This window comes from Perognathus longimembris, chromosome 4, assembly GCF_023159225.1.
Source record: "Perognathus longimembris pacificus isolate PPM17 chromosome 4, ASM2315922v1, whole genome shotgun sequence".
Taxonomy (NCBI): domain Eukaryota; kingdom Metazoa; phylum Chordata; class Mammalia; order Rodentia; family Heteromyidae; genus Perognathus; species Perognathus longimembris.
In genome coordinates this window covers 39,608,747-39,621,248 of record NC_063164.1, presented here as the reverse complement: position 1 = coordinate 39,621,248, position 12,502 = coordinate 39,608,747, and the positions used below count along the sequence as shown (strand labels likewise).

The window sequence follows — 12,502 nt, the reverse complement described above, 5'->3', positions numbered from 1 at the left end:
GCAAATGATTTTGTGATAATTAAAATGCATTTATAATCTCAATGAAACTTATTCTAAATATCAGTCAGTGAGAAGAACATCGATACCTTTTTTACATGCCCTAAAACATGCTCTTCTAGTAGTGAAATTGTTTTCATTTCCGCCACATCCACTGTAGTTAAAGAGTTGGCATTTCCCAGTGTCTAAATTGAAGTAGAACCTGTTTACATTGGCTTTGCACAGTCCTCTGTCTGCTGGTGTGAGGCACCATGATGGGCCATGATATTCTAAAAGAATACCAAGAAAATATAATACGTTTTTGTTATATATATTACATATTGTTTACAGATCATAGTTTTATGTCTAGATAAATAAATAATATTAATAAATAAAAGTAGTGCATTAAAAATCCATGGTAGTTCCCATAAATAGAAATAGCCACAATAATAGGAACATTCTTTAAAGTGTTAAAACTGGATTCATTTGCTATAGGGAAGTGCTTATGCTTACTCTATATGAACATACTTGAGCACTATCTAAACAACTTTCATCATTGAACCTTCACTTGTTGACTACATATTTATTAACATACAGGAAAAAAATCTATGAACATTTACATAATGAAATAAAACACATTTGGAAAAGCCAGACTGTTCTGCCAGTGACTTTTAAGGACAGAAGAGAAAGCAGAACTGCAATGATGACATACAGGAGACTATGAATTTCAGTGTAGTAATTTTTAGTTCCATTAGGACTAAAAGGGGAAGCTGACACTGCTGCACACCCTGCTCACAACTTAAAGTTAATAAACTGATTTTGCAGGTAAGTTGGCAGTGCCCGACCCATGCAAAGAAACTTTAGTGGCTTTGCCAGATAGTGAGATGTGATACTGCACAAACAAGCGATGAAAAATGGCTAAATGGTCAACAGGGTCAAAAATTGTGTAACTCCCAGGAATCCAGTGGCAAATGAAGGCAAAGATATTGCAGTGTTTTGGCAAATGAGCTGAGAGTAATAAATTGTCAAAGAAAGAAAATGTGGAAGCTATTTTAATTTGACTAACACATTTTTCCATGACCTGATTTCTAGGTAATTTAGTAAAAACTAGTGTTGTAATTTACTACCTCATGTAATACAGAGAAAGTTAAAAAGACTAAAAGGGAGTAAACATTATTAGAAGTACAGATGAGAGATATAGGTTAGGTAACAATTTTAGCCAAAATTCAAGATCAGTAATCAGATAAAGAATACTGTATGGATGGCTATATAACCATCAACTTTGAAGAAAACTCATAAATTTTTTAAAATTAAAACATCAAGCAAATAATATATTTAACCTAAATAGTTGCACTTACATATGTTTGAACATGGGTTCCTATCATTAAGCATTTGGAGAAAATATGTCATTGAAGTTTCTACAAAATGTTGGTATTTTTCATCACTAAAAATGATTTCCATGAAAGAATTTTACTAGTAAGACAGGTATGTTGTAATTTTGCAAATTACTCCAATGTGTTTTCTATAGGTTCTCATTACACTGCTTAGAATTTGAAATGATTAGCAACTACTACAACTTTATCATATTATTTTTCAAGGCCATTACTCATGTCTAGAAACAAAACAGACTAGAGGGAACTGGTCTCATTTGAGAAACTGAGAAAATTGTTTCTTTTTTTGTTAAATATTTTCTCAGCAAGCATCTGTGGGTACTTCGTAATAAATGTATATAAGACAATACATAATATACACCTCAATTTCAATTCAGCATTTTGGACACAAGATTTTCAGCCCATAATAACTTGCAGATGAATCATGTATAAACTGTGCTGTTTACCAATGTTTCTTATTAGGTCTTAGTAGCAGTCCCTTCTCTAACACCCCTTATTCCAAGACAGAAAATTTTATTTTACAGGGAGAAAATACATCTCCCTCCATCCTATAATACATAACGCATGGTAAATCTGGCCTCAAAAAAAAAATAGAAAAGAAAGAAAAGAAAAACAAAAACAAGAAGAAGGCCAGTGCTGGTTGCTCACCTCTGTAATCAGTAGGCTGAGATCTGAGGATCATGGTTCAAAACTAGCCCATGCAGGAAAGCATGTGAGATTTTTTTTTTTTGACCTGCAATATTCTACCAATAAAGCCAGAATTGGGACTGTGTAGAATGTAAAAATGCTTGAGTGAAACAGCTCAGAAATAGGGCTCAGGCCCTGAGGCCCTGAGTTCATGCACTAGGATTGGCAAGTATGCATGCACACACACCTACACACACACACACACACACACACACACACACACACACACACACACACACAGCAATCCTGTTTTAAAGTGAGAGCAAGCAACTAGCCTGGTATAGTTTGTTTAATAGACTCTGATCTGCAAGTCAGAGAACAAAAGCCCAGAATACAGGTGAAAACTAGGACTAGGGCTGGGAATATGGCCTAGCGGCAAGAGTGCTTGCCTCCAACCCATGAAGCTCTTGGTTCGATTCCCCAGCACCACATATATTGAAAACGGCCAGAAGGGGCGCTGTGGCTCAGGTGGCAGAGTGCTAGCCTTGAGCGGGAAGAAGCCAGGGACAGTGCTCAGGCCCTGCGTCCAAGGCCCAGGAGTGGCCAAAAAAAAGAAAACTAGGACTATATCAGACCTTTCCAGTGGAGACAACTCCATGGGGACTATACCATAGGTGAAATGGGGAACACAAAGCCTATAGATTCTGTCTTCCTGTGACCATCCACCCATTCAACAGTATCTACTATCAATGAGACCTACTCAAAAGGTAGAGGAAAATGTTCCCTAGAATACAGCACAGGGCAGGGGGTTCCGGGAAGGCGATGGGTTTGGTTGATAACAAACAGTTACATAGAACAGACACTATTTACTCAAAATCTCATTCTTGATTAAATTACCCAAGCATTGTTCTTCTTTGCCTGATACTCTTCGTGAATGAGAAATCTCAAGAGTATCTGGTAGGCTTCCTCTCACAGCCTGTGTGCTGGTGTCTGGTATTTCTACCTTCTCTCACTTCATCAGCCCTGATGACCCTTCATGTCCACATCAATCAACAGACACAGCTTCTACCCAACCAACAATGACATTCCTATCACTAGAAAGACTATTTCCATAACTAATTAAAATTTGAAATTATTCACAAGGGATATTGTATTATATCATAAATAATTTTAGAAAAATTTAAAAAATATAACAGATTACCATGAATTTGGAGATTTTATAAGCTATCAGTCTGCAGAATGTGAATGTTATCTGATAAATATCAGTTTAAAGATCATTAACATTTGAACCATAAGATTATTATTGGATTACTATAGCATTAACCACAGTAGAATTAAAGTAAGGAGATAGTTTCTTAAATTTTAGCCCCAGCCCTTTTTGAGTTCTTTATTAATATCTAGTAAAATCTCTAGTGATAGATTTTCTTTTCACCTCATGAGGTTATAAAGTTAACATCAATTAGCACATTTATACTAAATATATACACATACACATATGCATGTGTGCATATGAACTCACCTATTCAAAAATCCAGATTTTGTCATCTATAATGAAAAATATAAAGGTTTTGAAGTATATAAATAATTATTTTGGCCTGTTATAATTATTGACAGAAATTTAAGATAGATAAAAGGCACTAACCTGGCTTTTGCTCCTTTTCCCTAGGAAATGTAATAACAAATATATTCAGTCATTTAAGAACAAGCTGAGCAGCTTCCATTTGCAGCGATTTTGATAGGCTTTACAATTCAGGATCCCTTGCCTTTATTATTTTCTTAACTTTTTTTTCTGGCAGGAACCACCATGAATTAATGTGACTGCTGAAATGTGAGTTGATGCCCCAGAGTCAGTTATATAAATAAAGAGGCTCCTCCAGACTGAGTGGAGTTTGAAATGCCCACAATAATCTTTAAACTTTATACTCTCCATTTTTCCAGTGTGTTCCCCTTCTACTTGCAATTTAGACTTTTGCCTGGATGAACACATTACGACTTAGGACACAACTCATAATTTGCTGAGTAAATTATTTTTGTCTTTTAAGACTTTTAGAGAATTGCATAGTAAGTCACTCCTTTTAATTATCTTCTCCAGTAATTTTATAAAAGTGAATTTTATAAAGTGAAATATAAAAAGAAAATTATATTATAAATTTTCTTTGAAAAATAATATAAAAGCGTAACAAATATAAAGGTTCTCCATAATTTGCTTGGTACACAAACTACTATTGATTTTTTTGGTAATATGAGCATACATTAATACATTCTTTTACATCTTTACATTTCTTATTATATTTCATAATATTTAGTGGATATATCTCTATACCGGTCACTATACCAGTTTTTGGACTGTGCATATATTACTCATGAATACATAGATTATTTTGATTAATTTTTTTCAGTTCTAGATGATAGCCTATGACTATTCTTGCATTCTAGTCCTTATATTCTTAGATGAGATTTTTTTAATGAAAATTATATCAAAGATACATCTAATTTATAATTTGGTATAGGTTGCAGAATTTTCCAGTAAAATTTTTGTTAGTGTACAAATTTTATAAATAATAATTGAAAGTATCTAAATAATATTTAACAAATCAAAGACGTAACTTGATACTTATAATTCATCACCTTTCTTCAATCCCACACCAGCAAAATCAGATGACTACAACAGATAAAAATTGCTTAGAGCATCTCAATTGTTCTTCAAAATATCACTTATGTAGAACTAAGGTGCATTATTTCACATACTATTTACACATTTAAAAAGATAGTCAATTAGTGATAAGCTCCATGATTACAAAGACAAATTAATATATTGAAAAATATGTCTTTTAAAATCAATAAAATATTTTATCATACATAATATATGATAAAATAATTCTCCCTGCAGTCACTTCTTGTCATTTACCTTATTTTCTTCATGGAGACTTAAAGAAAACAAACTTAAAGAAATAAATAACAGAAATGATTAGATTTTGTTGATACTGATCATTAATATGTACTGTGAGAATTGACCAACTTTTTGTTTTCTCTTTTTATACTTTTTATGTATTGTCAGGAATTTGAATGATCAAGATACATGAGTATAATTCCTTAGAATGCATCCAGTGCCTTGAAATCATAAAGAAATGCTGCAGAGGGAAATCTGCCTCTGGGTTGGGCATTCTCAACCAGTGACATGCCTTTGTCCCTGGACCACAGAAAAGCTTGTCTGTATTCATTAGGCGGGGTGATGGTAGCTGTCAGACACTGACATTTCATGCAGTGCTGAGACGAGGACAAGGATTGAGGAAACAATCATTCAGAGATAGCATATACTGGGCATTTAGCTGAGGGTAAAGGTCAAGAAGGTTGTCTGCCTGAAATTTTGAATCTGAAGATTTTGGGGAATAGAGCAAGTGAAATCTTGCCAAGGCTAGAGAGCCTAGACAGAATAAAGAGTTTCTTGCAGGGTTAGAAACTTTTGTCTTGAAACTGTGTAATGCATGTTTAGTCATTGAGAGAGTGAGAGAGAAAGAACAATAACAAGTTTTGAAACTCTTACAAATATAATTCTCTAACGCAATTATTTATGTCTTATAATAAGGTAAAAAAACTTTTCCTGCAGACATATAAATTTGAAAATCCTGTAAGATTTTACTAAAAGCTGAGAATTTGTGCTTGTGTTAATTCCTTGGTCAGTTTTCAAAAAAGAACAAGAAGACAGAGAGGATTATGGGTGAATAAAAGTGAGAGTAAGAATGTTCCTGATTGATTTGGTGTACGTTGGAAACATATACTCATCTAAAGAACAGAATATAAATAACAAGTATGGGGAATGAAGAAAGCAGAGGATCTAGAATTTGAGACCATCCTAAGCCAAATAGTGAAAACTTGTTTCAAAAACAACACATAAAGCAAACAAAAAGTAATGATGACTTTTCTTGAATGCTAGCATATTTGGACTTTATTAAGTAAATACTAATCAATCATTGGACATATTAAACAATGAACAAAAAGTTCCTATCTTCATACATGAACCACAATCAGATATGTGGAGTTTGAATCCAGTGAATCTCAAAAGAGAAGAGTATAAAATAAGATTACCAAAACTGTTTCTGTGTCATTGAATAAAATTGAGCACCAGACATAAGACATAATGAGAAATGGAGAGAAGTTATGTTGTGTTTTTATGCCTCTTGACTTAAATGAATTAAAATGAATGTATATAAGTATTATAATATATATATATTAGGAAGCATCACTACTGAACATATTAGACTTAGAAGAATTTCATAACTTATAACATTACTATGACTTTCTTTCATTATAGTTTCTATTTAGAAAAATCTTTGAATGAGATAGATGTGCCCAGGGATCAGGCAGCAAACTAATCCAATATGAGATACAGAAGATAGATCACAGGTTTTGAGAAAAATAGTTTTGGTGACATTGTTTTGGTGAATGTCTTATTTATCTACAAAGCTCTGTCTCCCTGTAATACTTGTTCAAGTCTCTGTCTTAGCATGTAAAATTAACATAAAGATCAATTTTGAATCTAAATCCTTCCCATATTTGAAAGGCACAACTGTACAGCACATAACTGCTCATGTGTTTGGTATTTTCATACTTCCAGTTCTCAGGATTTTTGGAATTCAACTGCAATCAGCATATATTACGTATACAAGATATACAATAATATTATACAAATTATATAATACATGTATTATTGGAATTCAACTAAATATTATTTATAATAACATAATATATAGCAATATATTATAAAATAGGTAATAATAATATATTGTTATATAGTATAAAATAGGTATAATGTGTAATATGTATTATTTTCCATAACGTGGAAGATACTTGTTTCTTTGGAATTCAACTACAATCAGTATATATATCTATATATCAGGTGTATATATACTATATATCACTATATAAAATAATTCAACTACAATCAATCAATATATCAGTTATACAATATATCATATATATGTAGTGATTGTAGTTGAATTCCATAAAAACCACATATATTTAATGCTTATTGTATATAATAACTTGGGAAGATATGTTTGCAAGATATTTGATTAAAAATAAAATCCAAGCCAGGCAACAGTGACTCATGCCTCTGTATTACACATAGAACAAATGAGGAACTCAAGGCTGAGAGAAGTTTTATGATTTTTTTCAAGCCACAAAACAACTTGCTAAATGGCAGACTGATGCCTCTGGGAAATAGCATTTTAATAACTTTTTCAGATAAAAATTAAATTTCCACAAGATCTTTATACCTAATCTCCAAAGTCTCTTGCCTGTAAATTATAGTTTAAAATGCGTAGATGTGCCTTCTTCTCAATTACATGCATCCATTGAATTTCATTAAGTTTGAGTGGGGAATGATATCTAATTCCAATAGTCACAAATCAGGGTGGCAGAAAGTAAGTCTTTGGTGGTAATACTACTGAGTGAAGCAGAATATTCAGATATTTGAAGGTAAGAATTACTCATTTGGTACACTCAAGCTAGACTGATTTTAGAGATGACCAACTGAATTTCTATATTTTTATATATTCTGTGATCATATCCACATCTCTCAATATGAACTATTTATGGCATTATGCAAGATTAAAGGTGGAAATACATGATGCTATTTCTGTATAAAAGGTAACTACAATTTGCTTGATCACACATTTATTCACTCAAGCACATCAATATATTCAGATTCATTTCTGCAAAGACTGTTCAGTATTCAAAGAGAAAAGGAATTAGAGAACTGCCTGTCTGATCATAACCTGCCTTTTCATTATCCATGTCAAGTTCATTACAGTAAGGATTCTTCACTTTTATTAGAAAAATGCTTTATCAAATTTGTCATAATAATATATTAATGAAAAGTTAGGATTGAATTGGTCTATGAATAATTTTTATTGTAAAGTGGTGTAACGATAATATACATAATTTCTTTTTAAATTTTTTCATTATTTTTATTTATTTTTTCTTATTTTCATTTGAAAATGCTTAACTTAATTTCTATTTTTCTTAATACAAAATTATTGCTATTAAAAATAACAGTTCTTACACTTTGAAAGTAATGATATTTCCATTTTATATGTATGTATATATGTAGAGGTCTACATATATACAGACATTTAAGTGTTTGAAATTATTTCTTTGGAGGACTTTTCTATCTAGGGCAAAACAATATCTTTGATAGGACATCATATGATCCAGGAAGAAAGGGATTAGAGAGAGGTAGGCAGTAGTTGCCTAAAATGACTGCATTTGGATGCCCATGATTTTGGCACAAATGAGGTGTCACATTTTTGTCTCTTACCAGCATTTCTGCCAGGAAGTAGAAGGCCTGATGGTGGCTCTCCAAAAGTTATCTGTTTGGGAGTCAGCTTGTGAGAAAATCAACACAAAGAAGATTCGCTGAGCTGGCATGTCTAGATTATGAGGGATGTTTCTATGCCCCTTGGTTCTTGATATGACAACAGGTTTGAAAGGCAGGGTTGTTTCCTGGAATTGTGTGTGGGTTGTGGATGAAATGTGGTTTCTAGCGTTTTCTGCAGTTTTCATTACTGGATTGTGCAACTGAATGGCCAGCACCCTAATTAAGAAGACACTTTCTTCCAAGAAAATTTTCAGGGTTGCAATATTCTTCTATGTGTAATTACATTTTCAACAAAAGACCAAATATATAACAATATATTTCTGAAAATTTGTAAATCTATAAATTAACTGTATCCATCAGTGGTAGTGTTCGGTTATTATCTATCAGCATAAAATATTGTTCAGAAAACCACAATAACTAATTTTTTTTCTTGAATAGATTTATATATATGTATCTCTCATGTATATGTATGTATATGTACATACATATATGTGTACATACGTGGATAAATAAAAATGCACATATGCACATGTATAAATACATATATAGGTATATATGTATGTATATACATATATGCAGAGAAATGGACAGAGGAAGTCTCCTCAGTACACTGAATACAGTCAGGAAACAGAGTTCCTTGTAGTCAAATTGTCTTCAAGATGACATCCAAACATTTTCTCTGAATCTAGGGGGTTGGCACAAAGCAATGTCATCTAGGCTAACCACCTAAGTATTCCATTTCTTACTCAAAGTGAAACTGCTAGTGACTGGATTATATTTATCTACCCAAAAATGATTTATTCCATGTATCAAAAAGTTGATGTAGTCCCAAGGCAGTTAAAATTGATGTTTAGAAGCTTAGGATATGAAAATTAGAGAAATATCTCACTTTTTTATGGACAGATCCACCCAAAAGTCATAGACCAATATGAATGCTTTGAAAAAAACAGTTCAAAATCTAAAACTAATTGAAAGCAATAGTTCAAATCTAACATACAATAAGAGGGTCATATTAACTACTCATGCAAATATTAAAGCTTTATTAATATTATCATTTCACCTGCAATACATAAACCATCTTAATAGAAATGAGTACTTAAAACACATATCTTAAAATATGTATAAAATGCTATCAAATCCTAAAAACAACATGGATACATGAATGAAGAAGATGTTCAGAAAGACTTGGTAAATCTCATCAGCATTCTTCCAACCATCATTTGTTCCTTTTGTAACTGTGGATCACAAAATTAATAAATGAAAAATGTAAGTCACCTGTATGTAAATAACACTACAATAACACTGGAAGATGGCGCAAGCTATAAAATGTATAAGACTATCATTTCTTCTTTCAGGAATTACATAAGATAGCCAATAAAGCAAAGAAAATAACAAAAAATCACACAAATCATAAACCATACATAATAAATGACTAAAATTAGGTATCCAAACAGGATAGAGGAAAAAAAGTTTTGCTATGCCTATTAAAAGTCATCTTGGAAGAGAAGAATGTTGAGTGGGAGAAACCACATAAAATATCATGTATTGAAATAAGGATGAATTTGTGTTTAATAATGAATCAAGAGATAAATTTTAATAGAAAGAAAAGTTTTATGATTACGAGATAAGAATATTTGACTTGGGAAGAAATAGAAGAAACTCTTTGGTATGAGACCAGATTGGGCAAAGTTAGTAAGATACTATCTCAGAACAAGAATTATTAACAAAAATCGTTGGAATCAGGGCTCAAATGGTAAAGCACTTACAAGTCAAGGCCTTTGGTTTAATCATTGCTGAAAATAAGAGGTTGCTTTGGTGACGTGTTATAATATAGACATGTTTAATCTATGTGGATGAAGATAAATTAGCATGGAAAAATGTATCCTTTAAAATTTATTTGGGAATGTAAACTTGTTTGATTAGTGATAGAATCAACAAAATTTAATGGATGCCTAAATCTAGGACAGCAATGTGAACAAAGTCATGTATAATTTATATTGTATAAAATTTTCTGTTCATGAGAATATTATATGTAATATGCTATTTATAGACATGAATCAACATATATAATGCATTGATATATAATATATATTGTCTGATATATAAAATGTTAATTTATTTATTTATTATTATTATTTTTTTTTTTTGGCCAGTCCTGGGCCTTGAACTCAGGGCCTGAGCACTGTCCCTGGCTTCTTTTTGCTCAAGGCTAGCACTCTGCCACTTGAGCCACAGCGCCACTTCTGGCCATTTTCTGTATATGTGGTACTGGGGAATCCAGCCCAGGGCCTCATGTATACAAGGCAAGCACTCTTGCCACTAGGCCATATCCCCAGCCCCATAAAATGTTAATTTATGTCAGATATTTGACTGGATTATGTATAATATATACTTCTAGTATATCTGAATTATATATTGAAACATTCTGATTATCTATGTCAGTTTTGACACTTCCACAGCCTGGTTTTCCCAAGTCAGTATTGGTTCATGCTTGTCTTGGAGAAAATATCATAGACTAATATGTACATTTTATGATAATTCTATATTTATAAAAATAAAACTTTTATATATCCAATAGAATGACAGTTCTGATTTTCTATCCATCTAGCCATCCATCCATTAATCCATCCGTCTATTTATTTATGTAAAAAAATGTAACCATTTTTTACCATCTCCTACTGAATGATGATCATGAGTGGCCTGGTTTGGCTCAAATATGGTTGTTTAGGTAGCCTAAACAGACAGATTATTGGTCTGAATAAAGCAAATAGGACTGAAAATGTAAGAGATAAATAGACATTTCACCTCAAACTCCATACAATTTACTAACATTTGAAAAAAAGAAGCAATCAAACATTCAAGTGAAATAATTGTGAAAAAAATAGTAGAACTCTGAAAGGTTGGAAATTGGAGATATTGAAAAGATAAAGAAAACATACAACAATTTGTCTTTGATGCTTTATGATACTTTTACATGACACTACCATCAACTTATTTTAATAAACAAATTCAAACTATTTGAGTATATGTAGATACATTTCTAATACGAATTCTTAAATGACTCCTTATAATTTTGATACATTCATCTGAATAGTTTGAAATTTGGTAAGTGTCTGCAATATTAATTTGTCTTACAAGCAGGAATTTCGACAGTTATTTTACAGATAAGCATCGGAGGCCTGGTAAGTCAATGTACTCTTTTAGGTCACATGGCAGAAGTCATAGGGAACACTAGACATGTATCATGAACAGGAGAGTATCTGATACTGTGCAGAAAACTGCTGTAAAGCACTGATTTCTAACTTACACAAAGCCTATCAGGTTAGTACCAAAGTATTGCCACATTCAATTTACAGTAGGAAGATAAAACACAGAGAGGTTAAGACTGCATTACTATTAAGTTTAAAAGATGGGATTTGAACGCCCTGTGTGGGGGTTTAATGATCTTTTGTCCACTTTATGGCACTGTTGGTTAAACAGTTGGTTTGGAAAACCAAATGGAATCAATTGTCCAGTTTTCTTTTATTTTTAAAAAGTTAATTAATTAATTAATTTTTGCCAGTCCTGGGCATTGGACACAGGGCCTGAGCACTGTCCCTGGCTTCTTTTTGCTCAAGGCTGGCACTCTGCCACTTGAACCACAGCGCCACTTCTGGCCATTTTCTATATATGTGGTGGCTGGGGAATCGAACCCAGAGCTTCATGTATCAGAGGCAAGCACTCTTGCCACTAGGCCATATTCCCAGCCCCATAGTTCAGTTTTCAATTTTGAAGATAAACTTTAAAAGCACAAATTTAGAGAATTATTTTATTACTCTTAAAAAGTAATCATATATTTTAACTAAATGTATATTCTCTTAATTCAGCTTAATGAATTTATATGATACTCATAGTTGTGCTCAAGTATCTTTTATAAATCATTTCAAAAATCTCTGAGGAATGTGAAAGGAGCAATCTTCAATGTTGTTCATATAGCATCTGAATATTGAAATATAGAACACAGGAGAACAACTTTCTACTGTGCTTAACAAATATTCAAATATATTGAATCAAGAGAGATCACTAGAAAAATATAAAATCCATTTACAGTTGTCTAGTATCTAATGATATGTAACAATTAAAGATATAA

The 12,502-nt window shown here is 32.1% G+C and overlaps 1 protein-coding gene across 1 annotated transcript in view; it reads right to left on the bottom strand.

The window, feature by feature from the left end:
• Nucleotides 1-12,502, bottom strand: part of Tfpi (tissue factor pathway inhibitor) — a 62,608-nt gene that overhangs the window by 1,285 nt on the left and 48,821 nt on the right. Inside the window, exon 7 of the mRNA XM_048345120.1 lies at nt 87-266. Within this exon, the coding sequence (XP_048201077.1) occupies nt 87-266 (180 nt within the window). The remainder of the gene's footprint in view (nt 1-86; nt 267-12,502) is intronic.